Source organism: Andrographis paniculata, unplaced genomic scaffold (genome assembly GCF_009805555.1).
Source record: "Andrographis paniculata isolate CXL003 unplaced genomic scaffold, ASM980555v1 Contig64END, whole genome shotgun sequence".
Lineage (NCBI taxonomy): Eukaryota > Viridiplantae > Streptophyta > Magnoliopsida > Lamiales > Acanthaceae > Andrographis > Andrographis paniculata.
In genome coordinates, this window is record NW_026137600.1 from 1,126,913 (window position 1) to 1,147,209 (window position 20,297).

Consider the following 20,297-nt stretch of genomic DNA (forward strand, 5'->3'; position numbering starts at 1 on the left):
AATTAGCCAAAATTATATTCGTGTTTGGTTAATTTAACTTGACGCATAAGCTCTTAACAAATTCAAATGAACCGAACTTGACTTAAGCTCGCAAATTGATTATTTGTTTTACAGGTTTACAAAATCCAATTTAAACCTAAGAGTAAGATAAGGGTGTCAAATGTAAATCTGACCTGAAAAATCGAACCCATTCGACCTGAAATTTCTCAGGTTTGGATTTGAGTAATTCGGGTTTGAAAAAAATCGGGTCGATCCGAACCTGAAACGAAAAAAATTCGTGTCGTGTTTCGGGTTGACCTGATAACTTGAAATATCAAAATCGGGTTAGGTTTTAGGTTTCGTGTTTCGGGTTAGCCTGAAATTTTTATTATTATTATTTTAATTTATAATATTTTTATTATTTTATAAAATAATATAAAAATAAAAATGATATTTTTTAGGTCAATTTATTTTTTTTTAAATTTTCTGGTCTGTTTCGTGTCGGGTTCTTATCGGGTTTCGGGTGACCTGAAACTAATTCAGGTCAACCTGAACCCGACCTGAAAGAATTCGTGTCGTGTTCGGGTCTAGGGTTTCAGGTCAAATTTCGGGTTCGGGTCGGGTTTGGGTTGACAATTTTTTTGTTATCTTCACGGCTCAACCCGACATGAATACGACCCAAAAATACGAATTGACACACCTAGAGTAACACACAATTCCACATATATATATATATATATTTGTAAGTTTTAACACTTTATCACAGTAATTTATTTAAAATAGGACCAAATCAAATATTTATTTTATTTCATAAAATATCACACTATATATATTCAATTTTTAATGCCTAAAATTCTCCAAAAATCTTATCTGAAAAAAAACTTTAATTTGCTTAAAATAGTAATTTTAGGACCTTCATTTGGTCAAGAATTTGACAAAATTACTACTCTAATGATCAAAACCATCAATATTCCTTGCAGCTAATGATAGGAACAAAAGGAAAAAGCTACTCTAAATCTCAGACCATACTTTCTTTCACCTACTGGATTCATTTGGTCCACCATTCCCCAACACACCATATCATATCAAAACACACAAAGGAACAATAAATTTGTTAACTTTGGCAGCTCCTGGACCCCAGCACCCTACCCTTATACTAATTTCTCTCTTAGTGGTGTAGATTTTTTTAAGGATGTCAAAATTAAACTTGACCGAAAAATTGAATCCGCTCTATCTGAAATTTTTCAGATTTGGATTTAGATATTTTGGATTTGTTAAAAATCGGATTGATCCAAATCCGAAATGAAAAAATAAAATAAAATAAAATTGTGTCGTATTTAGGTCAAATTTCAAATTGACTTGAAACTCGAAATATAAAAATCATACTCCCTCCGCCCACCGTTTATTTATTTGTTTATTTTTTTTACGTAGATTTTAGTATATTAGTATTATATTGATATGCGGTACAATTGATATGCATAAAGACTATTATACTCCTTAATATTTATGGTATTAAGTGATGTTATTTGATGACATTTGTGTAATATTATATAAAAAATGAAGGAATTTTATATTTTAATGAAAGATACATTTACTAAAAAAAAAAGAAATGGAGGGAGTATTGGGTTTCAATTTTCGTATTTCAAGTTGACCTAAAATTATTTATTATTTTAATTTATAATATTTTAAATATAAAATAATATAAAAAAATAAAAATGAATCTTTTAGGTTAATTTAAGTTTTTGAATCCGTTTCATGTCAGGTTCGGTCAGGTTTGTTTGGATTTAGATTGATCTAAAATTAAATCAAGTCAATTTGAATCCAATCAAAAAAAATTTGTATCGTATTCGTATTTAAAATCTTGGGTTAGATTTCGGGTCCGAGACATATTCGGATCGACAATTGTATCATCACATTACTCAACCTGACACAAACACATTCGGAAACATGAATCCCAACTCCAGGGACCTCCCAAAAAATACTAAAGAAAAAACAAAAGAAAAAGGTAGGCATCTCGTGATTATCACAAATAATTTCAAAACAAACATCTTTCGACCCCACACGAGGCCGAACCAGAATTTGGGGAAACTGGTCCGGGATCTCCAAGTCCAGAGACGTCAATGTACCGTGTTGGTACCCAGATCCCGGGAGTTCTAAAGCTTCACCAACACCCCCTACATTTATACCCCACTCCATAATGTAATCCACAAACTCTACCGTCATTATTTAGACCATCTGTAGATGAGAATTTCTTCTATTTTTTGCAGGGTGGAAAGAAAAAAATTGCTCCGATCACCCGCTGATTCAAGCAGGTGTATTTTTTTTATTTTTAAAATTTTGTTTTAAGTTTATATTTTATTTTAATTTATATTTATATTTTTATTAATATTAATATTTTTATGCTTTAATTTAAATATATATTAAAATATTAACAAATATAATTTATCGGTATAATATTTGAAATATTAATTAAAAATATTATTATAACTTAAATGTATAAAAATAATTAAATATTAAATTTTATTTGTAATTTTAAAATTATGTAAAATAAAATATAAAGAGAATATTTTTTAACATATAAAAATAGAGGGTATGATTAGAGATAGATTACTGCAGCAAACCGTGCAAAAATGAAAAAATATATTGTAGACGTTGCAAAAATAGAGTTATGGAGTGGAGATGGTCTTAACTTCTACCTTCACCCCCAAACAGCCAGCCAGCCAGCCAAGCTATCCATTAATCAAGAAACCAACAAGCTTTGGCAGCTATGGTGAATTATTATTCATTTCTTCTATTCATTATTAATGAAGGTTGCCAAAACACTAATCATATAATCTTAATTTTAATACTGAAAACTCGTACTCATGTGGATAATGTAAATTTAAATTAAATTAAATTAAATACTGTTGGGGAAATGGGGAAATGGGAAAATATTGACTAACCTTTTGAAGTGCAGTCAGCAGCAGCGGCAGCCATTAAAGATATCATCAGCAAACCCCACCTTAGCATTTCATCATATCGATCATTTCATTCGTAGCTTTTCCCTCTGCTTATGTCTACTGCACTCTCTCTATCTCTATCTCCATCTCCATCTCCATCTCCACCGCCTATTTAATTTCACAACACCCAACAATTTCAACCTCAGCTTCACCTCCTGCAATGGCGGAATTTGGGGGTTTTCCTGCTCTGGGTTTTCTTGTTCTGTTCTCTGTTTTTGCTTCGTGTGTGGTGTCAAGAACACACTTGATTACTTCCGGAACAGAGATTCTTGATGTTGATTCAGCAATTTCGAAGACCAGAGATGTGTTCTCGGTGAATTCAGACAAGGTACAAGCCTTGAAGCAGGATGTACATGAGCGAAACGGCGCCGTTTTGAGCTTCACCCTGCACACGCGGCTGTCCATACGAGGCGGTGCGGATAACGACTACCACAGCCTAACATTGGCTCGACTCGGCCGTGACTCAGTCCGAGTCGAGGCGATTCAAACTCGGGTAGATCTGGCGAGCTATGGCGTACGGAAAGCAGATCTGATGCCTATGGCGGATTCTGAACTGGCGGAGGAGAAATTGGAAGGTCCGGTAGTTTCCGGTACCAGTCAAGGCAGCGGCGAGTACTTCTGCCGCGTCGGAATCGGAAAACCGGCGACTCAGGCTTATATGGTGCTCGACACCGGCAGCGACGTGAACTGGGTTCAGTGCGCTCCTTGCGCCGATTGCTACCAGCAAGCAGATCCTATCTTCGATCCAGATCTGTCTTCTTCGTTTTCTTCGCTGAATTGCGAAACTCAGCAGTGTAAATCGCTTGAGGTTTCTGAATGCCGGAATAATACCTGTTTGTACGAAGTCTCGTACGGCGACGGTTCCTACACCGTCGGAGATTTCGCGACGGAGACGATCACGCTCGGCGGTTCCGCGGCGGTTAACAACGTCGCCATCGGTTGCGGACACAATAACGAAGGTTTGTTCGTCGCCGCCGCCGGATTAATCGGATTAGGCGGAGGAAAACTCTCATTCCCCTCGCAAATCAACGCGACTTCGTTTTCCTACTGCCTCGTCGATCGAGACTCCGATTCCGCCTCAACTCTCGATTTCAATTCTCCGTTACCGCCGGACGCCGTGACTGCACCGCTCCGCCGGAACTCGAAGCTCGACACGTTCTACTACATCGACTTAACCGGAATTAAAGTCTCCGGCGAGCTGCTTCCCCTTCCGCCGACGACTTTCCAGTTAAACGCGAACGGCAGCGGCGGCGTGATACTCGATTCTGGAACGGCTGTCACGCGCCTGCCGACGGCGGTGTATGCGTCGCTCCGCGACGCGTTTAAGAAGGGGACGAAGGATCTCCGGCCGGCCGGCGGCGTCGCGCTTTTCGACACGTGTTACGATCTCCGGTCGAAGAAGAGTGTGGAGGTGCCAACGGTGTCGTTTCAATTTTCTAACGGTAAAGAGTTAGGGTTACCGGCTAAGAACTACATGATACCGGTTGATTCGTCGGGAACGTTCTGCCTAGCCTTCGCTCCCACGGCGTCTTCACCGGGGATTGTCGGGAATGTGCAGCAGCAGGGGACACGTGTCAGTTACGACCTCGCTAATTCTCTTATTGGGTTCTCGCCCAGTAAATGCTGATCCATAATCATAAAATGAATATATATATATTAGTGTTTTAATATTTTTATTTTTAGCTAATTAAAAAAATTAGTCATGTTTATTTTATATTTTAATTTTCATTTAAGTGGATGTGCGTGTCAATGTGGCCTGACTTTAATATCTGTAAGCCCATTGGGTTGGGCCCATTTGTCGGCGTGCATTTATTACTGCTTTCTAGTAATAAGTAGTATTTTTCTTGCTTATGTATGTGATATGTTCTTCCAATATAATTTTTCAATTGCGATTTTAAAATAATAATAATAATAATAAATTATACTCTCTCGTTTTAAAATAATAGAGACATTTTGGATTGATACGGTATTTAAGGAATAATAGTATTATATTAACAGTGAGTGTAAAAATATTATTAAAAGATTAAAATATTTTTACTTTATTATTGAAAAAAAGTAAAGAGATAAAATAGACAAATAACAATGTCATTAAGGATAGAATAAACAAAAATAATTATTTATAAAAAAATATATACTATTAATTCTCCAAAATCAGCTTAACATTCCAATTTTTTTTATTAAATAAAAAAAAATAAAATTAAATTACACAACAAATTACATAATCGTTGCAGATTGGACAATACATAGAAGAGCATACCACGCCACCGAAAGATCATCATGCAGGGAGCAGCGTAGCAACGAGAGAATATGCACAACACCGCATGCACCATGGTCACAACAATGCCACAACGTAACCAATATGCTCCGAGTATGTAAATTGATTCCCGATATTACCAAAAAATTGAACTTTCAGATTTGTTCATCAAGAAAGTAAATATGCATCATTTTTTTGAGAAAAACACGAAAACAATAGGTAATTCCTTCTAACACCCTAAAAATCTAATTCACAAATTATTTCCCTCCAATGAAACACTAATTTTTCCCACAATTAGTGTCTATAAGTAACCATTCCATTACACACTTCACTATTTTTCAAAAGTTTAGAGATGAACAAAAAAGATGTAAGCAATGAATAACTCAATCAACATCTTTTGTAGCAAAGTTTAACCGATGGGAAACCCCATCACGGCAAAATCAACGAGGTTGCCACGCAATTTGGTTTCTCACAAAAAACCATAAGTTGCATTTGGCAGCGGGCAAAACAACAACACTAGGGTAGACAACAACATTCTTATTACCAATCAGAAATGCCGTAAAGGAAAGCCGAGGTCAGCAGTTTTCGATGTAAACAAGTTGAAAGATGTTCATTGCAGTAAGAGAGGTACATATAGGAGAATTGGCAAATAGTTAAAAGTTAGCAAAAGTAATGTTAAGAGATGATACAAAACAGGATTATTCAGAGCACACACAAATGCAATCAAGCCAAGCTTAACTGAGAAAAACATGGTAAGCCGGCTACAATTTTGCCTCCAAGCATTGGACGTTCTATCAGAGTGTAACATCATAAGGTACAAAAGCATGTCCAATACCCTGCACATTGACGAAAATAGTTTAACCTCTCTAAAGACAGTGAAAGATATTATCTAGCATTTGACGAGATTGAACCGTATAGAACATGTCAAAACAAAAGGTTCATTACCAATGTAACATTCCTTTGTGTCGTATCAAGACCCTTATACGGTCCAAATGGGGATTGCTTTTTCAATTGGAAAATAAAAATATTTCAATTCACAAAGAAAGAAGCAGCCAAATGTAGATAAAAAAAGGGCTTCCGGGATAATGGAGATTAAACCATTGGATTCGATTGCAAAACAAGTCACAAAACAACTTTTGATCGAAAAGGTAACCTACTTATATGTAATCAACTCTCAACAAATACTCAACAGTTATTAACCATCATTGAGTTGTAATTATAGGTGATTCCAGCGATTAAGAGAAGGTGGCCTAGTGATGCAAGTAAGTTAATCTATATATAACAAGATAATGCAAAATCTCACATTGATGACAATGATCCTGAGTTCCGAGAGGTTGCAAGCAGTGATGGATTTGATATCCATTTGGTTTTTCAACCGCCTAACAGCCGGGATACAAACATAAATGATCTAGGGTGGTTTAGATCATTGCAATCTTTACAAGTTTCCAAAGTGAGCTACAATGTAGAAGATCTACTAGCAGTTGTTCGAAAATTTTTTGAAGAATTGTCCGACACAACACTTAATAATATTTTCATTACATTGCAAATGTATCTTACGGAGATTCTCAAGTGTTAAGGTGGAAACAACTACAAAATTCCACATATGGGAAAAGCAGTACTAACAAGGAAAATTTTACTCCCAACATATTTGGCGGTAGATCAAAAGTTGATCAAGTACACTATAGAGCATTTGTTGGAGAGTAATGAAGCTGCCGGAATCGAAGAGCTCATTACACTCGTAGAGGCTATGACGTAATATTGCATTTTCAGATATAGCATTTGATGTTTTTGTGATTAAATCAAACGACTAAGTAGAAGTATTTTGTATGTACGAGATTACAAGTGATTAAAATCTATAACCAGTAGATTTTAATCACTTGTAATCCACTTTTGGACATAAAATAATCTAACGATAGTCAATCATATAGCTCCCAGGTTCATAATACATCATTGAGTTGCATGTCCACTTTCAGATGCTAACATCATCATCAAGTAAAAATTGATTTTATGCAACATGTGTTGGGTTTGTTTAGAGCGTGATGATCACTCTCATATAACAAATTAATCATCGAGTGAGTATGAGAGGACCTAATATGTTCTTTAATCATCACAAAGTGTGATCAAATCACTCTCAAATTGGGAGAAAATTGACATAAAAAGAACTAGACTAATACATGAAGGGTGACAAAGCAGTAATATGTATATTTCCAAAACCTCGTAGAACATATGTTTCTCATCAGGATTGCTAATACCCAATCAGTATATATTTTTCATCATTTAATCCAAAGTACTCAAACTCCCAACAAAAAGGCACAAATATATCATGCACTAGTAGAGCTGTTAACGATCCGAGCCGAGCCAAATTTTAAGTGTTCGTTAACGTTCGCGAACAAGGCTCGTGTTCGTTCGTTAAGCTTTCGAGCTCGTTCGTAGTGTTCGAGCTCGGCTCGTTAAGAAATTTTGTTATTTGAGCTCGCGTTCGACTCGTTTAGGCTCGATTAAGCTCGTTCGAGTTCGTTTGAGCTTGTTTGTCTTATTTTTTAAAATTTATATATAAATTATAAAAAAAATTTAAAAAAAAATTATTTATTTATAAATTATAATTTTATATGTATATATATAATATTTATAATAAATATATTATTTAAACGAATGTTCGCGAACAAAGCTCAGGCTCGTTCGTAACCAAACAAGTCCGTTTATGTTGTTCGGCTCGGCTCGTTAACGTTCGCAAACGAGCTTTAATCGAGCCGAATCGAACTGAGTTCACGAACGGCTCGGTTCGTTTAATAGCTCCATGTACCAGCATATAGAAGCAAAAACAGTTTCACAACCAACCAAAGATTGAGTTCAAGCCATTTCACCTCGGATTCAAATTCGCACAAGCCAATACATGTACCACACTAAAACCCCTCTAATTTTCTACGGCCTTTGGAAGCAAACCCTTGACAAAAATAAGATGTATTCAGCAGGAAAACAAATATTCAAATCCAACAAATAAGAAGACAAATATGCACAGTGGGTAAAAAGTATTTCGATTCCCTTCATAATGTAACAAAATACACCGATTGATACATTTTTTGTACTCCTCCAACTCCATAGTCAACGAACACAAGATTGAGAGAAACATCAACAATACTTCACGAGCCAAGTTGGATTTTTGGGGTTTTTGGAGTTTCCGACAAAGATATTTTTGATCTTTCAACCCCACACCCAAACCCTGCTCGTCGTCAGACTCAAAATCGACGGTGACATCGTTGGCAACAGCGTCACCAAGCTGATTTCAGAATCATCGATCGAAGACGGAGGACACAAAAAAATTGATTCCGACATCTCATTCGACTCGCCATGAAGAGGAGATGCCATTTCGGGCCTCTTCTAGGCGATTCACCAGCAAAAACAACAGCTACGGAAGTGTTCTTACAGAGAAGAAACCCTAGACGAAATCTGATCGAGAGAGACAGAGAGAGAGAAACAAGATCGAGAAAGAGAGAGAGTTAACAGGTGGGTGAATTTAAGAGAGGTCGATGGGTGTTAATGTTGTACTCCCTCCGTCCGACATACCGTGTGTGCTACACCGGAGATACGGTATATACGATATTTTAAGAGGGGTATAATTAGTAGATAATTAAAAATGGATTAATAAAAATAATTATTCGATAATATAAATAATTATATATTAAGATTAATATAACTAATTAATTTTATTAAAATTTAAAAAAATAAAATTTAAAAATTTAAAATAAGATTAAAGTGTGTAATCATTTTCCAAAAATAGAAAATGACATTGCATGTAAGACAGACAGAAACGGCAACGCGTACATGGGAGGGGGGAAAAATGGTGTATATGAGAGTATTAATTATGATGGGTGGAATAATTAAATTATATTGTGTGTTATTTAAAAAAATTTAATTGTAATGATAATTATGTAATTATTGTGAAAAATTGGGATAATTTTGTAAAAGTCAAAAGAATACTTGTTTGCTATATACATTCCTAGCTTGCTCTTAGCCGGTATCAAATTATAATAATTAAAATGTTATTATTTTTCTACATTTTATATTAAATTAATATATAACGATACATAATTAAAAATGAATATTATTATGAATTATGTTTATAGCAAAAAATAGAAATTATGGTATTTTTACTTAAAAAATAAAACAAAAAAATAAATTTATAGTATGTTTTACTTAAAAACAAAAAGAAAAATAAATAAATTTACATGATAATGTAAAAAATAAAAATAAATTAGAGAACATTATTTTACACTCATCAAAATCATCGAAATATTAAAATACTTGAAGGGTATGTTTGTTTGGGGGATTAGATTGGATTTATACTATTCATCCAATTTTTTTCCCAAAAACATCAAATCAAACACCTATTTTTTATTTTTTATATTATACTAAAAATAAATTTTACGTTCAAAACATCACATCAATACTTATTTATATCACATCATACAATTATTCAAATTCAAATTTTTTATTATTTAAATTCCAACTCAAAATCCAAACCCTCCGACAAACACACCCGAAAAGTAAATATAAAATCAATAAAAACTTCTATACACTTTTTTGAAAATAAATAACAAAATTTTATTTTTCCTATTTTTTTCGTTGAAAGTAATTTGAATGAGAGTTGAGTTGAGTTAGGTGGAAAATTAAATGAAGGGTCGGTCAAAGTCACGAGAGCAATAAAAACCATGACATGCTTTCTGTCCACGTCATCCTTCAATCGTATCTCATATCCTATCCAATCCTAAAGTATCTAATAAATATATAATCTACTCTAAATAGTCTCCGCATACAAACAAGCATCTGACGGCGCTATCATTGCGATTGGATTTTTTTTTTTTTTTTTTTTTTTTATAATGACAGAAATTCGGCGTTGCTATTCGAAAATATGCACTGGGAGTGCGCTTGTTTGGGGTTTTGGATGTTGAGTTGGGATTTGAATAGTAAATTTTTTGAATTGTAATAATTGTATGATTTGAAATAAATAGGTATTGATGTGTTATTTTGAATGTAAAATTAATTTTTAGTATAATATAAAAAATAAAAAATAGGTGTTTGATTTTAATTTTTTTGGGGGAAAAATTTTGGATGAATAGTAGGATTTTGTCCAAATTCTTCAAACGAACACACCCTGGGTAAACTTTCCGGTGAATTTAATACCCAACAAATTAGACCCGACAGATAAGTCACACTAGATTTGTGTTTGTTTGACACTTTGAATTTTGAGTTGAAATTTAAATAATAAAAAATTGAATATAAATAGTTGTATAATATGATCTAAATAAATATTGATATAATATTTTAAATATAAAATTAATTTTTAGTATAATATTAAAAATGAAAATTATGTAATTGATTTGATATTTTTTGAAAAAAAAAAATTAATAAATAGTGTAAATTCTCACAAATCCCCCAAACAAACACACCCTAGACGAACCATGTGAGGGGGTTTGAACTCACGATTTCTTGATCATACATCCAAACCCCCCCCCCCCCCCACCCAACATCACCGACCATCATTTTCTGGACATTGTAAAAATATGATCAAATGGTTTGGACACATTTTAATGTGCTGAGTATTATTCTTATTCTTCTTATTATTATTTTATTTTATAGTAAAAACAAATGGTTTAAAATAATAAAACTAGTACTCCCAAAAAATAAAACAAAGATATATAATGTCCTACTCTGATTCGGATTTGATATTCAAATAATTGGATCCAATTCTAAATAAATGAGTCTGATTCGGATCGAATTACGGACCCATTATCATCCCCACATATAGATAATACTTTCTTTATCAATTAATATTTTTTTTATTTGACTTTTGTATTAAAATAAATTATTATTTTATAGATATGTAATGTAATAAATAATATAATATCTATTTTACTTTTAAAAAATAATACAAAAATAAAAAATATGAATATTTTGATATTTAGTTAATTTATTTATTTTTTATAATTAAAATAAAATATTTTGATTATGACATATTGAAATGACCAATAAGAAAATACTGTTCCCTCAATCCCAAAACTATAGTATGGGTTGTGTTTAATACAGCGGTGCCAAAAGTAAACTCGACCCGAAAAATCGAATCCGTTCGACCTGAAATTTTCAGATTCGGGTTTGGGTATTTCGGGTTTGAAAAAAATCGGGTCGCCCGAACCCGAAACGAAAAAATTCGTGTCGTATTCGGGTTGATCTGATAACCTGAAATATAAAAATCAGGTTAGGTTTTGGATTTCGTGTTTCGGGTTGACCTGAAATTTTTATTATAGTATTATTATTTTAATTTATATTTATATTATTTTAAATATAAAATAAAATAAAAAATTAAAATAAAATTGATATTTTTTAGGTCAATTTATTTATTTATTTATTTTTTAATTTTCGGGGTCTGTTTCGTATTCGTATCGGGTTTGTTCGGGTTTCGGGTGACCTGAAACTAATTCAGGTCAACCTGAACCCGACCTAAAAGAATTCGTGCTATGTTCGGGTCTAGGGTTTCAGATCAGATTTCGGGTTCGGGTCGGGTTCAGATTGACAGTTTTTTTTTATCCCCATGGCTAAACCCGACATGAACACGACCCAAAAACACGAATTGACACCCCTAGTTTGACACGGGATTTAATGAATATTGATATTATATTGGTAGTTGATAAAAAGTAAAGATAAAAGACTTTTTTGCCCATGTAAGTGTATTAGTGTAAAAAGTAGTGACAATTGTATAATAATAATGAAAAAGTAAGGGTAGTTTAATAATGATATAATTATTTATGAAAATGAGACTATTGTTTTTGGACGGACAAAAATAGTAAACAAGACTATTGTATTGGGATGGAGGGAGAGAGTATTATTTACTATCACAATGCATTGAATTAAACTGTGGCTAAAAATATTTGTCTGTTTGTTTGTTTTTGGATTATTTAAAATATGAATAAAAATTAAAATATTATATTTATTTGATATTTATAATAGTTATAATTTAATAAAACATATACCATATATATATATATGTCATTTTGTAGATAATAAAATTTTCTATAATATAAATAAATAAAAATTTTAAGATATATATTATATATAATATAAATACATAATAAAATTATACAATTATTAATTTTATCAATTAAATTTAATATATATTCATATTATTATATTTATTACCAATCAAATCAATACTGTTTAAAACTCTCTAAATTCAAACTAAACCTAAATACAAAAACAACACACAAATTCAAAATTATCTTAAAATTCATATAAAAATCAAATTCAAATCCAATTTTTTCCTCGACACTAGAAAAAAGACATACTCTTGTATATATTCACACATACCACGAATGCTTCTGACGTCATTATTTGCTTTTATGAGAATCTTCTCGTAACATTTATTATTAAATATATTAATATTTTTAGATAACATTGTATGTTTCTTTTAAAAACAATATCAGATTTTTACTATTTCGACTATATTTTTTAAAAATATTTTAATAAAATATCTCAATTATACATTGCTATAATACTAAATTTAAATCAAAATTTTTTCAAACACATTAAAAGAAACACATCTTAAATATATTAATTTTTTTTTAACGTAACATGTTTTTCTAAAAAATATAGTAGTATTAATATTTTTAGATTCAATTATTAAATATACTCCATACTCCGATATCCACCTCGGGGTGTGTTTGTTTGGAGGATTGGATTTTAAATTTAATTCATTCCCTTTTATCTCCCAAAAATATCAAATTAAACACTTATTTTTTATTTTTTTATATTATACTAAAAATCAATTTTATATTTAAAATATCACATCAACACCGGTTTATATCACATCATACAACTATTCAAATTCAAAATTTGCATTATTCAAATCCCAATTCAAAATCTAAACCTCCAAACAAACACACGCTAGATGTATAATTCTTTTGATTTAATACCAATTTTAATAAATATAATACTCCCTTTCACATATTTTAATAAATATAATTAATAAGTAATTAAGAAATATATTAGTAAAAATAATTATAATATAGTAAAAATAATTCTAAATTAAGATTAAAAAAATTATAAATTATGAAATTTAAAATATGATTAAAGTATATAATAATATTTTTTTAAAAAAAAAATTTATATAATACGAACGAAAATAAAAAATAAAAAAGAGAGGGGCAGTAATATATTTATTTTATAACACACTAAAAAAGTACATAAGAGAAAAAAAATACTCCATCCATCCCGTATAAGGTTGTAGTTTATTTTTTGAAGATAAATTTTTGAATATTAGTATTATAATATATCGTAGTAAAAAAATAAAAATATTTCTATATAAAAATAATAATATTTATATAATATAATATAAATTAAAAAAATATTTATTATATTAGATAGATAATACCATTACTAAATAAATAAATAAATAAATGAGTGAAATGAAAAATGATAATTTTTAAATAGGACGTGGGATTATTTTAAACATACTAATATTATATATACATACGGAGTATTAAATATTAGTAATATTTTAATTATCAACGAAGTGTTTTCTCCCTCTTATTTACTTTCAAATATACACAGCATAGCTTTCTCCTTTCTCATAATTTTCCGGCTTTGACTATTTGCGGCGAATGCGGTGGCGCCGCCGCATCAGAGGTGGAGCAAACGCCAAGTGGCTGTGGCAATAGGTAGGCCCTGCCCTCGGAAATGACCGGTAGCTGTGGTGCAGTGCAGACATGAACTGACTGCTTTCCTTCATGCAAAAAGCTAAGAGGACACCAATATCATCAATTCTCATTTACTTCTTCCCCTAACAAAATTAATTGTAATTCCTACTTTGAACTGCCTTTTCAATGCATGATTCATTGTTGCTCTCTCTCTCTCACACTCTCCATCTCTCTCTCACACAAATACAATCACATCGATGTTTCTCGCCATGATTATTTTATTCGGAATTCAGGAACCCTAACTCCACTCTGCGGACAATTATAATCAATTGATTGTGAGAGTTTCCCCATCCCGCCAAAACCGTGGTCAATATCATCCAGGTGTGGACTCATTAATTTTTGCTGAGCTTTGATCACTGGAGCAATTATAGACTGGATGAATAAATTGTGAAAAAAAATCTGAAAGATGTGATTTCAACTTTTTGCAGAAGAAGACGACGACGAAGGAAGAGGAGGAGAAAAGAGTGCAGCAGCGTCTGCCAAATCCAACTCTCGCGGGGCGGCACGTGGAACGCACGCGATGAGATAGAAAGAGAAAGAGTAGCGGAGCGACAGACAGTCGACAGACAGTGGTCGGAGAAGCTCGCTCTCGAAGGGGAAGGCGTCAGATTGCAATAATGAAAAAGGTAGCGTCGTACCGAATGGTTTTTAATGAATAAAAAGCAACTACACTGTGATACGCTATCTCCAATCTCTACCCAGTGATGCTGCAATCCTGATTTCAATCTCCATTTCCATTTTTCTCCTCGTTCTTGGGGCTCTCGTTTGCACTTTTTATTAGCTAAGCTGAGGGGCTCCACCATTTCTGGCCATAACTCCGACTTCAAGCTCTGAATAATCAACCCGGAGATGCATAGCTTCAAACCATCATCGGTACCGCAGGCGATTACGCTCACCAATTCGAATCTCTACTGCACCTCTCAATCGCCGTTCTATCTCAGGTGCGTTTCAGAAAATGCGAAATTAGGGTTTGTTAATTTTGAGGGTGGGGGTGGATGGTTTTAGGGTTGTTTCCTTTCTGTAAAATTCTGGCTGATGCATGTGTTTGATTCTGCGTGATTTTTGATCGTAGAGGTGAAGAAAATGGTAGGAACGGGACACGGTTTGCGGATCTAGGGGAGCTTGAGCAGTCAGCTGGCCATGGCTTCCATCATGATGATGCTGTTAATTTAAGCCGAAGTAAGCTCTTTCCATGGCTGTATTTAATTTCTCTCCTTTTTCTACTAAACCTTCTCACTCACTCATTCTAACAACTTCCAACCACCACTGTGCATTTCAAAAACACTAAAAAAAACAATGAACGGTAGCCTCAATCTACAACGAACTCAAGGCAAGCAATGTATCTGTTGTTTCAAGTAACTTGCAGTTTGGTGGACTCAACAATGTAAGCTCTCATTTCTTTCTTGTCTCACATAGCAATCAAATTTCATATTTGTTTCCTTTTTCACATTCGTCTTTGTTTTTGTCCACAATACAACACAGAGTTTGGGGTCAACAGAGATGGTTTCATCAGGGACAGGGGTGGACTCATCTGGGGGGCAGTTCATGTTGCAGAAGGGGGGTGCAATGGTGGGGGTAGGAAGGGCCGAGGGAGGAGAAGGGGCGTTGGGAAATGGGCACTTTGAGAACTGGGGCGATTCAGGAGTGGTGGCAGATCACAGCCAACAGACTGACACTTCCACAGATACTGATGAGAAAAATCAGGTTCTTCTGATGTTGGGAAAGTAGAATCTTTTCTTTGCAGTTTTACTTTGTTTGGCCATATGTTCTTTTTTGCATCTTGGTGGCTTTTTTAAAAAAATGTGAAATTTACTCTTTCTAGCTTAAGTCATCAAGGTGTAGTAATAATGGATATTGGCAAGAAATCAGTACCTGAAAATGGTGGAGATTTGCTATATATGGGCCCTTTCACGTTTGCATATATAGTTGTTGCTTGGTGCAAAGTGAACCATGACTGGACAAAACTTGTATTGTTAAAATTAGGTGATAATTAGTGAATACTCTTGTAACATTTACAGGAAAATCTATTTTTGTACCTTTTCATTGACAAGTTTTTTTGAGTTTGTTGGTGGATTAACATTGGTATTGGCTTGAAATTTTAATACATTGGAGTAAATGATTAGTAAATTTCAAAACATAACGGCCCGAAACCTGTATTGTTAAACTTAGGTGATGATTAGTGAATATTCTTGTAGCATTTACAGGAAAAATTTAAAATTTTTCCGGCTTATTGATGTGTTTTGCTAAGTTTTCGAAGAATTTTGTTGGTTGGTTGACATTGGTATTGGCTTGAAATTTTAGTACATTGGCGTAAATGATGAGAGATTGTTAGAGCAGTGCAAAGGGAAAGTTGGAGACCAGAAGGTGGCATTGGCTTAATTGCCCTCTGTTTTTTGTCTTCTTATATGTCCTATGGTTTAGGGAGTGATTTTTGTTTGCTTTTGTTGCCTTTGTATTAGGCACTTCGTCGGCTAGCACAGAATCGTGAAGCTGCAAGGAAAAGCCGAATGAGGAAAAAGGTAATATTCGATGTATTGGAACTTCGCTTGCTTGATAACACAACAGCAGAAGAATTGTGCTTATAACAGTGCTTATGTTCTTGTTTTCATTTTTGTGTTAGAAATTTCGATAATCAAGACAATTCTTGAATGATAGAAATTTTTATCATTGTCTAGGCGTATGTTCAGCAGCTCGAGAATAGTCGACTAAGGCTTACACAGCTGGAGCAGGAGTTGAAAGTAGCGCGGCAGCAGGTGCTTTCAAATTGCCATGTGTACCGTATTGTTCAAAAACTACAAAGTTTTTTAGTTCTTACAATCTTTCTTACAACAATGTTCAGGGAATCCTTGCTAGATCCGGATTATCGGCTGATCAGAGCCATTCTATGGGCCGGAACGGTGAGTCATATTACTTCCTGTTATTTTGTCGATTACGATTTTCTTTATCAAGATCGGATAAAGTAATCTTAAAGAGAATGTGCCGTAGGAGCTGTGGCATTCGACATAGATTACGCGCGATGGCTGGATGAGCACCAGCGACTGATCGGCGATTTGAGATCAGCTGTGAATTCTCAAGTGGGTGATAACGAACTGCGACTCCTTGTGGACGAGGTGATGTCTCATTACGACGAGATTTTCAGACTCAAGAGCATCGGTGCCAAGCTGGACGTGTTCCACATTCTCTCGGGAATGTGGAAGACTCCCGCCGAGAGGTGTTTCATGTGGCTCGGCGGGTTTCGATGCTCCGAGGTCCTAAAGGTAGCGATTTTAAGTAAATTTTTATACGAGTTTGATCGACGGGTTTGCGCGCATTTAATTGTTGTTCTTATTCGATGATGTCTGTTGGTGATTTCAGATTCTCGGAAACCAAATCGAGCCTTTAACCGAGCAACAGCTCATGGGCATTTGTAATCTGCAGCAATCCTCCCAACAGTTCGAAGACGCTCTGTCCCAAGGAATGGAAGTGTTGCAACAATCGCTCGTTGACTCACTTTCCTCCAATTCCCTCCTGCCTCACAACGTGGGAAACGTCGCCGTCTACATGGGACAGATGGCCACGGCGATGAGCAAGCTCGCCTCGCTCGAGAATTTCATTCATCAGGTATGTCGAGATAATTACAAATTTAAGATTGTAAGTAAATACATCGTTAGTTACGTATTATAGAGGTCCGTCCTTTAAGTAAATATCCGTTTGTTTTTTGTACGGAATTTAATGTACATTAGTATTATATTGATATGCAGTAAAAATAAAGTAGAAATAACTAAAATAACTTTATTAATATTGTGTGATATAAAAGTAATGACATTTGTTTAATATGTTGTAAGTTGTAATGATATTTGTAATGTTAGACAAATAGTTCAGTTAAAATAGATACTTTAATATGGAATGGACAAAATGAAAATATAGATAGTTTGGTAAGGGACGGAAGGAAGGAAGAAGGAGAACTGTTAACGAGCCAAGCCGAGCTGAATTTTAAGTGTTCGTGTTCGTTCGTTAACGTTCGCGAACGAGGCTCGTGTTCATATGTTAATCTTTCTAAGCTTTCGAGCTCGTTTATAGTGTTCGAGCTCGGCTCGTTAAGAATTTTTATTGTTTGAGTTTATGTTCGTGTTCGACTCGTTTAGGCTCGATTAAGCTCGTTTGAGTTTGTTTGTCTCATTTTTTATAATTTTTATATAAATTAAAAAGAAAAATTAAAATTATTTTATTTTTTATTTTAAATTGATATTTTATTTATTTATAAATTATAATTTAATGTATATATAATATTTATAATAAATATATTATTTTTTAATGAACGATCGCTCGCGAACAAAGTTCGGGCTTGTTCGTTAATCAAACGAGTCTGTTTATGCTGTTCGGCTCGACTCGTTAATGTTCGCGAACGAGCTTTATTCGAGCCGAACTGAGCTGAGTTCACGAACGACTGGGTTCGTTTCACAGTTCTAGAAAGGAGTATATAGTCTTCCAACACGACCTATTGTTTCGATGTATCATTTAAATAATCATTTCATTTAAAAGTATAATCTAATAGAAAAATACATTATTAATTACAGGCGGACACGTTGAGGCGGCAGATTTTACAGCAGCTGCCGAAGATACTGACCACCCGTCAAGCTGCCCGAGCCCTTCTCGCCATAAGTGACTATAAATCGAGGCTGCGTGCTCTGAGTTCCCTCTGGTTGGCTCGTCCGAAGGAATGATCGATCAATCGACCATACAGTCAAATCTAATGTATTCTCTTCTTGTTTGGAATCCTTATTCTCTTTGGAAAAAGTTTGTTCATTTTCAGTGTTTGTCATTTGGCATGTTGTAAGTAGTTCTGTCTTTAATGAATTGGTTATGGCGCGAATCCGATGTGCAAGTTATAAATTTAAACGTGAAACGGTTATAAAAGTAGAAACCGCCACAATTGGTCTTTCAAAAACTCTGGATTCCCTCCCGTCTCATGTCAAAATCTCTACCACAGTTGGTTTGAGGATGGATCCGTCGCCTCCACTGCCGGAGCCTCTGCCTCCGCCTTCCACTGGTGTTCCGGTGAAGATCTCCGCCATACATCCTCTCGCTCCATGGTCCACTGGCCTGTGCGATTGCTGCGATGACGTCAGGACTTGTAAGACGCAATTAATTTCCACGCATCGACTTTGCTATTGTTGTTGCAGTTCAATATTGATCAGTTTAATTTGTTCATAGGTTGCTTAACGTGTTGGTGTCCGTGCGTAACGTTCGGTCGGATAGCAGAAATCGTTGATCGAGGATCGACATGTACGAATCTTCATCTACTCTGTTTCAATTACACAGGATGTTACAAATTTTAATGTCATTCCTCAAAATTCATACCTTATTGTTGATAAATTCCTCCAGCCTGTGAAGTTAGCGGAGCGTTGTACTCGATGATGCTCTGCTTATGTGGTTGCTCGCGCCTATACTCGTGTTGCTACCGATCGAAACTGAGGGGACAGTATTTCCTGAAGGAAAGTCCTTGTACGGATTGCTGCGTCCATTGCTGCTGTGAGTCCTGTGCGCTGTGCCAAGAGTACAGAGAACTACAAAACCACGGAATTGACTTGTCCATAGGTAAATTGAAATCATCTTTCATAACGCAAAATAGTACGTCAACCAAAGCTACGGATTTCATTCTACAAAATGCTTCATTACTGGTTTTTTCTAATCTTCTTCTTCTTTTTTCTTTTTGGTTTTGAAAATGCGTGAAGGATGGGAAGGGAATTTGGTAAGGGAGAAAAGAAGGTGTGGTGCTATGGTTCCACCAATTGTAAATAGCATGAAGCGTTAGAATTGCAGGTATTAAGGCTCCCTTCGTTTGTGTATATTATATGTATATTATTTTTATATATTTATATGAAATAATATATATAAAATATTAAAAAAGTTACTTTTATCCAAAAATATAAAATACAAAAGAACATGTTCTATATGCATTTTTATTTATTTATTTATTTTTTATGCAATATAATATAATTTGATTTCTTCATTAAAACATGCACTGATTGTTATCTTGCCATTCTTGTATTCAAGTAGCGTTTATGCGATCAAATCTTTAGGCCTAGGACATTCATCTACAAGCATTATCTTGTTCGTTTAAATTTTAGTCGTTGCCATATACATATGAAAATGCTTTTCTTTTTTCTTTTTTTCCCTTCAAATTTGGAAATTTGCATATTAAAAGTACACTCGTTTCATCCCTTAACATATCCGGCTGTTTAGAGCATTTATATGCATAAGTAAATTTCTTATTTAATAAATATATAGCCTGTAGGTATGTTAGATTTGGTCAAGTCAGTATTTGTTCCAATTAGC

General features: G+C 34.1%; 3 protein-coding genes and 1 long non-coding RNA gene across 6 annotated transcripts; 3 read left to right on the forward strand and 1 right to left on the reverse strand.

The window, feature by feature from the left end:
* The first annotated feature begins 2,924 nt into the window (after positions 1 to 2,924).
* On the forward strand, positions 2,925 to 4,900 carry LOC127261821 (protein ASPARTIC PROTEASE IN GUARD CELL 1-like). The gene has a single exon (XM_051290227.1). The coding sequence runs from the start codon at positions 3,139 to 3,141 to the stop codon at positions 4,603 to 4,605; it is 1,467 nt and encodes a 488-aa protein (XP_051146184.1). The 5' UTR covers positions 2,925 to 3,138; the 3' UTR covers positions 4,606 to 4,900.
* Positions 4,901 to 5,823: 923 nt separating this feature from the next.
* Positions 5,824 to 7,716, reverse strand: LOC127261851 (uncharacterized). Its single transcript, XR_007840998.1, has 2 exons — positions 6,536 to 7,716; positions 5,824 to 6,068 (listed from the first exon to the last, which is right to left on the reverse strand). It is a non-coding gene; the product is annotated as an uncharacterized LOC127261851 (long non-coding RNA).
* A 6,103-nt stretch (positions 7,717 to 13,819) lies between these two features.
* LOC127261933 (transcription factor TGA2.3-like) lies at positions 13,820 to 18,808 on the forward strand. 3 transcript variants are annotated; one of them, XM_051290380.1, is made up of 14 exons: positions 13,820 to 14,077; positions 14,213 to 14,300; positions 14,408 to 14,605; positions 14,761 to 14,920; positions 15,052 to 15,158; positions 15,287 to 15,363; positions 15,462 to 15,683; positions 16,281 to 16,343; positions 16,439 to 16,498; positions 16,655 to 16,732; positions 16,819 to 16,876; positions 16,965 to 17,236; positions 17,334 to 17,579; positions 18,536 to 18,808. In XM_051290380.1, the coding sequence occupies exons 4-14, from the start codon at positions 14,829 to 14,831 to the stop codon at positions 18,680 to 18,682; spliced, it is 1,422 nt and encodes a 473-aa protein (XP_051146337.1). In that variant the 5' UTR covers positions 13,820 to 14,077; positions 14,213 to 14,300; positions 14,408 to 14,605; positions 14,761 to 14,828; the 3' UTR covers positions 18,683 to 18,808. The 3 variants fall into 3 exon arrangements, with proteins under 3 accessions (XP_051146337.1, XP_051146338.1, XP_051146336.1); XM_051290381.1 differs by having other exon boundaries at positions 13,820 to 14,300; positions 14,682 to 14,920; XM_051290379.1 differs by having other exon boundaries at positions 13,820 to 14,300.
* Positions 18,808 to 19,836, forward strand: LOC127261934 (protein PLANT CADMIUM RESISTANCE 11-like). The gene is made up of 4 exons (XM_051290382.1): positions 18,808 to 19,092; positions 19,173 to 19,244; positions 19,344 to 19,556; positions 19,694 to 19,836. The coding sequence occupies exons 1-4, from the start codon at positions 18,822 to 18,824 to the stop codon at positions 19,771 to 19,773; spliced, it is 636 nt and encodes a 211-aa protein (XP_051146339.1). The 5' UTR covers positions 18,808 to 18,821; the 3' UTR covers positions 19,774 to 19,836.
* Positions 19,837 to 20,297: the final 461 nt, after the last annotated feature.

What these genes read in the sequence shown, in the direction of transcription:
- LOC127261821 (XM_051290227.1), top strand. Translation starts at nt 3,139, where the DNA reads ATGGCGGAATTTGGGGGTTTTCCTGCTCTGGGTTTTCTTGTTCTGTTC.
- LOC127261933 (XM_051290381.1), top strand. Translation starts at nt 14,829, where the DNA reads ATGCATAGCTTCAAACCATCATCGGTACCGCAGGCGATTACGCTCACC. An exon ending in CAATCGCCGTTCTATCTCAG is followed by an intron (nt 14,921 to 15,051) that starts GTGCGTTTCAGA and finishes TTTTGATCGTAG; the next exon opens with AGGTGAAGAAAATGGTAGGA. An exon ending in ATACTGATGAGAAAAATCAG is followed by an intron (nt 15,684 to 16,280) that starts GTTCTTCTGATG and finishes TTGAAATTTTAG; the next exon opens with TACATTGGCGTAAATGATGA.
- LOC127261934 (XM_051290382.1), top strand. Translation starts at nt 18,822, where the DNA reads ATGGCGCGAATCCGATGTGCAAGTTATAAATTTAAACGTGAAACGGTT. An exon ending in CTGCGATGACGTCAGGACTT is followed by an intron (nt 19,093 to 19,172) that starts GTAAGACGCAAT and finishes ATTTGTTCATAG; the next exon opens with GTTGCTTAACGTGTTGGTGT. An exon ending in CGTTGATCGAGGATCGACAT is followed by an intron (nt 19,245 to 19,343) that starts GTACGAATCTTC and finishes AAATTCCTCCAG; the next exon opens with CCTGTGAAGTTAGCGGAGCG.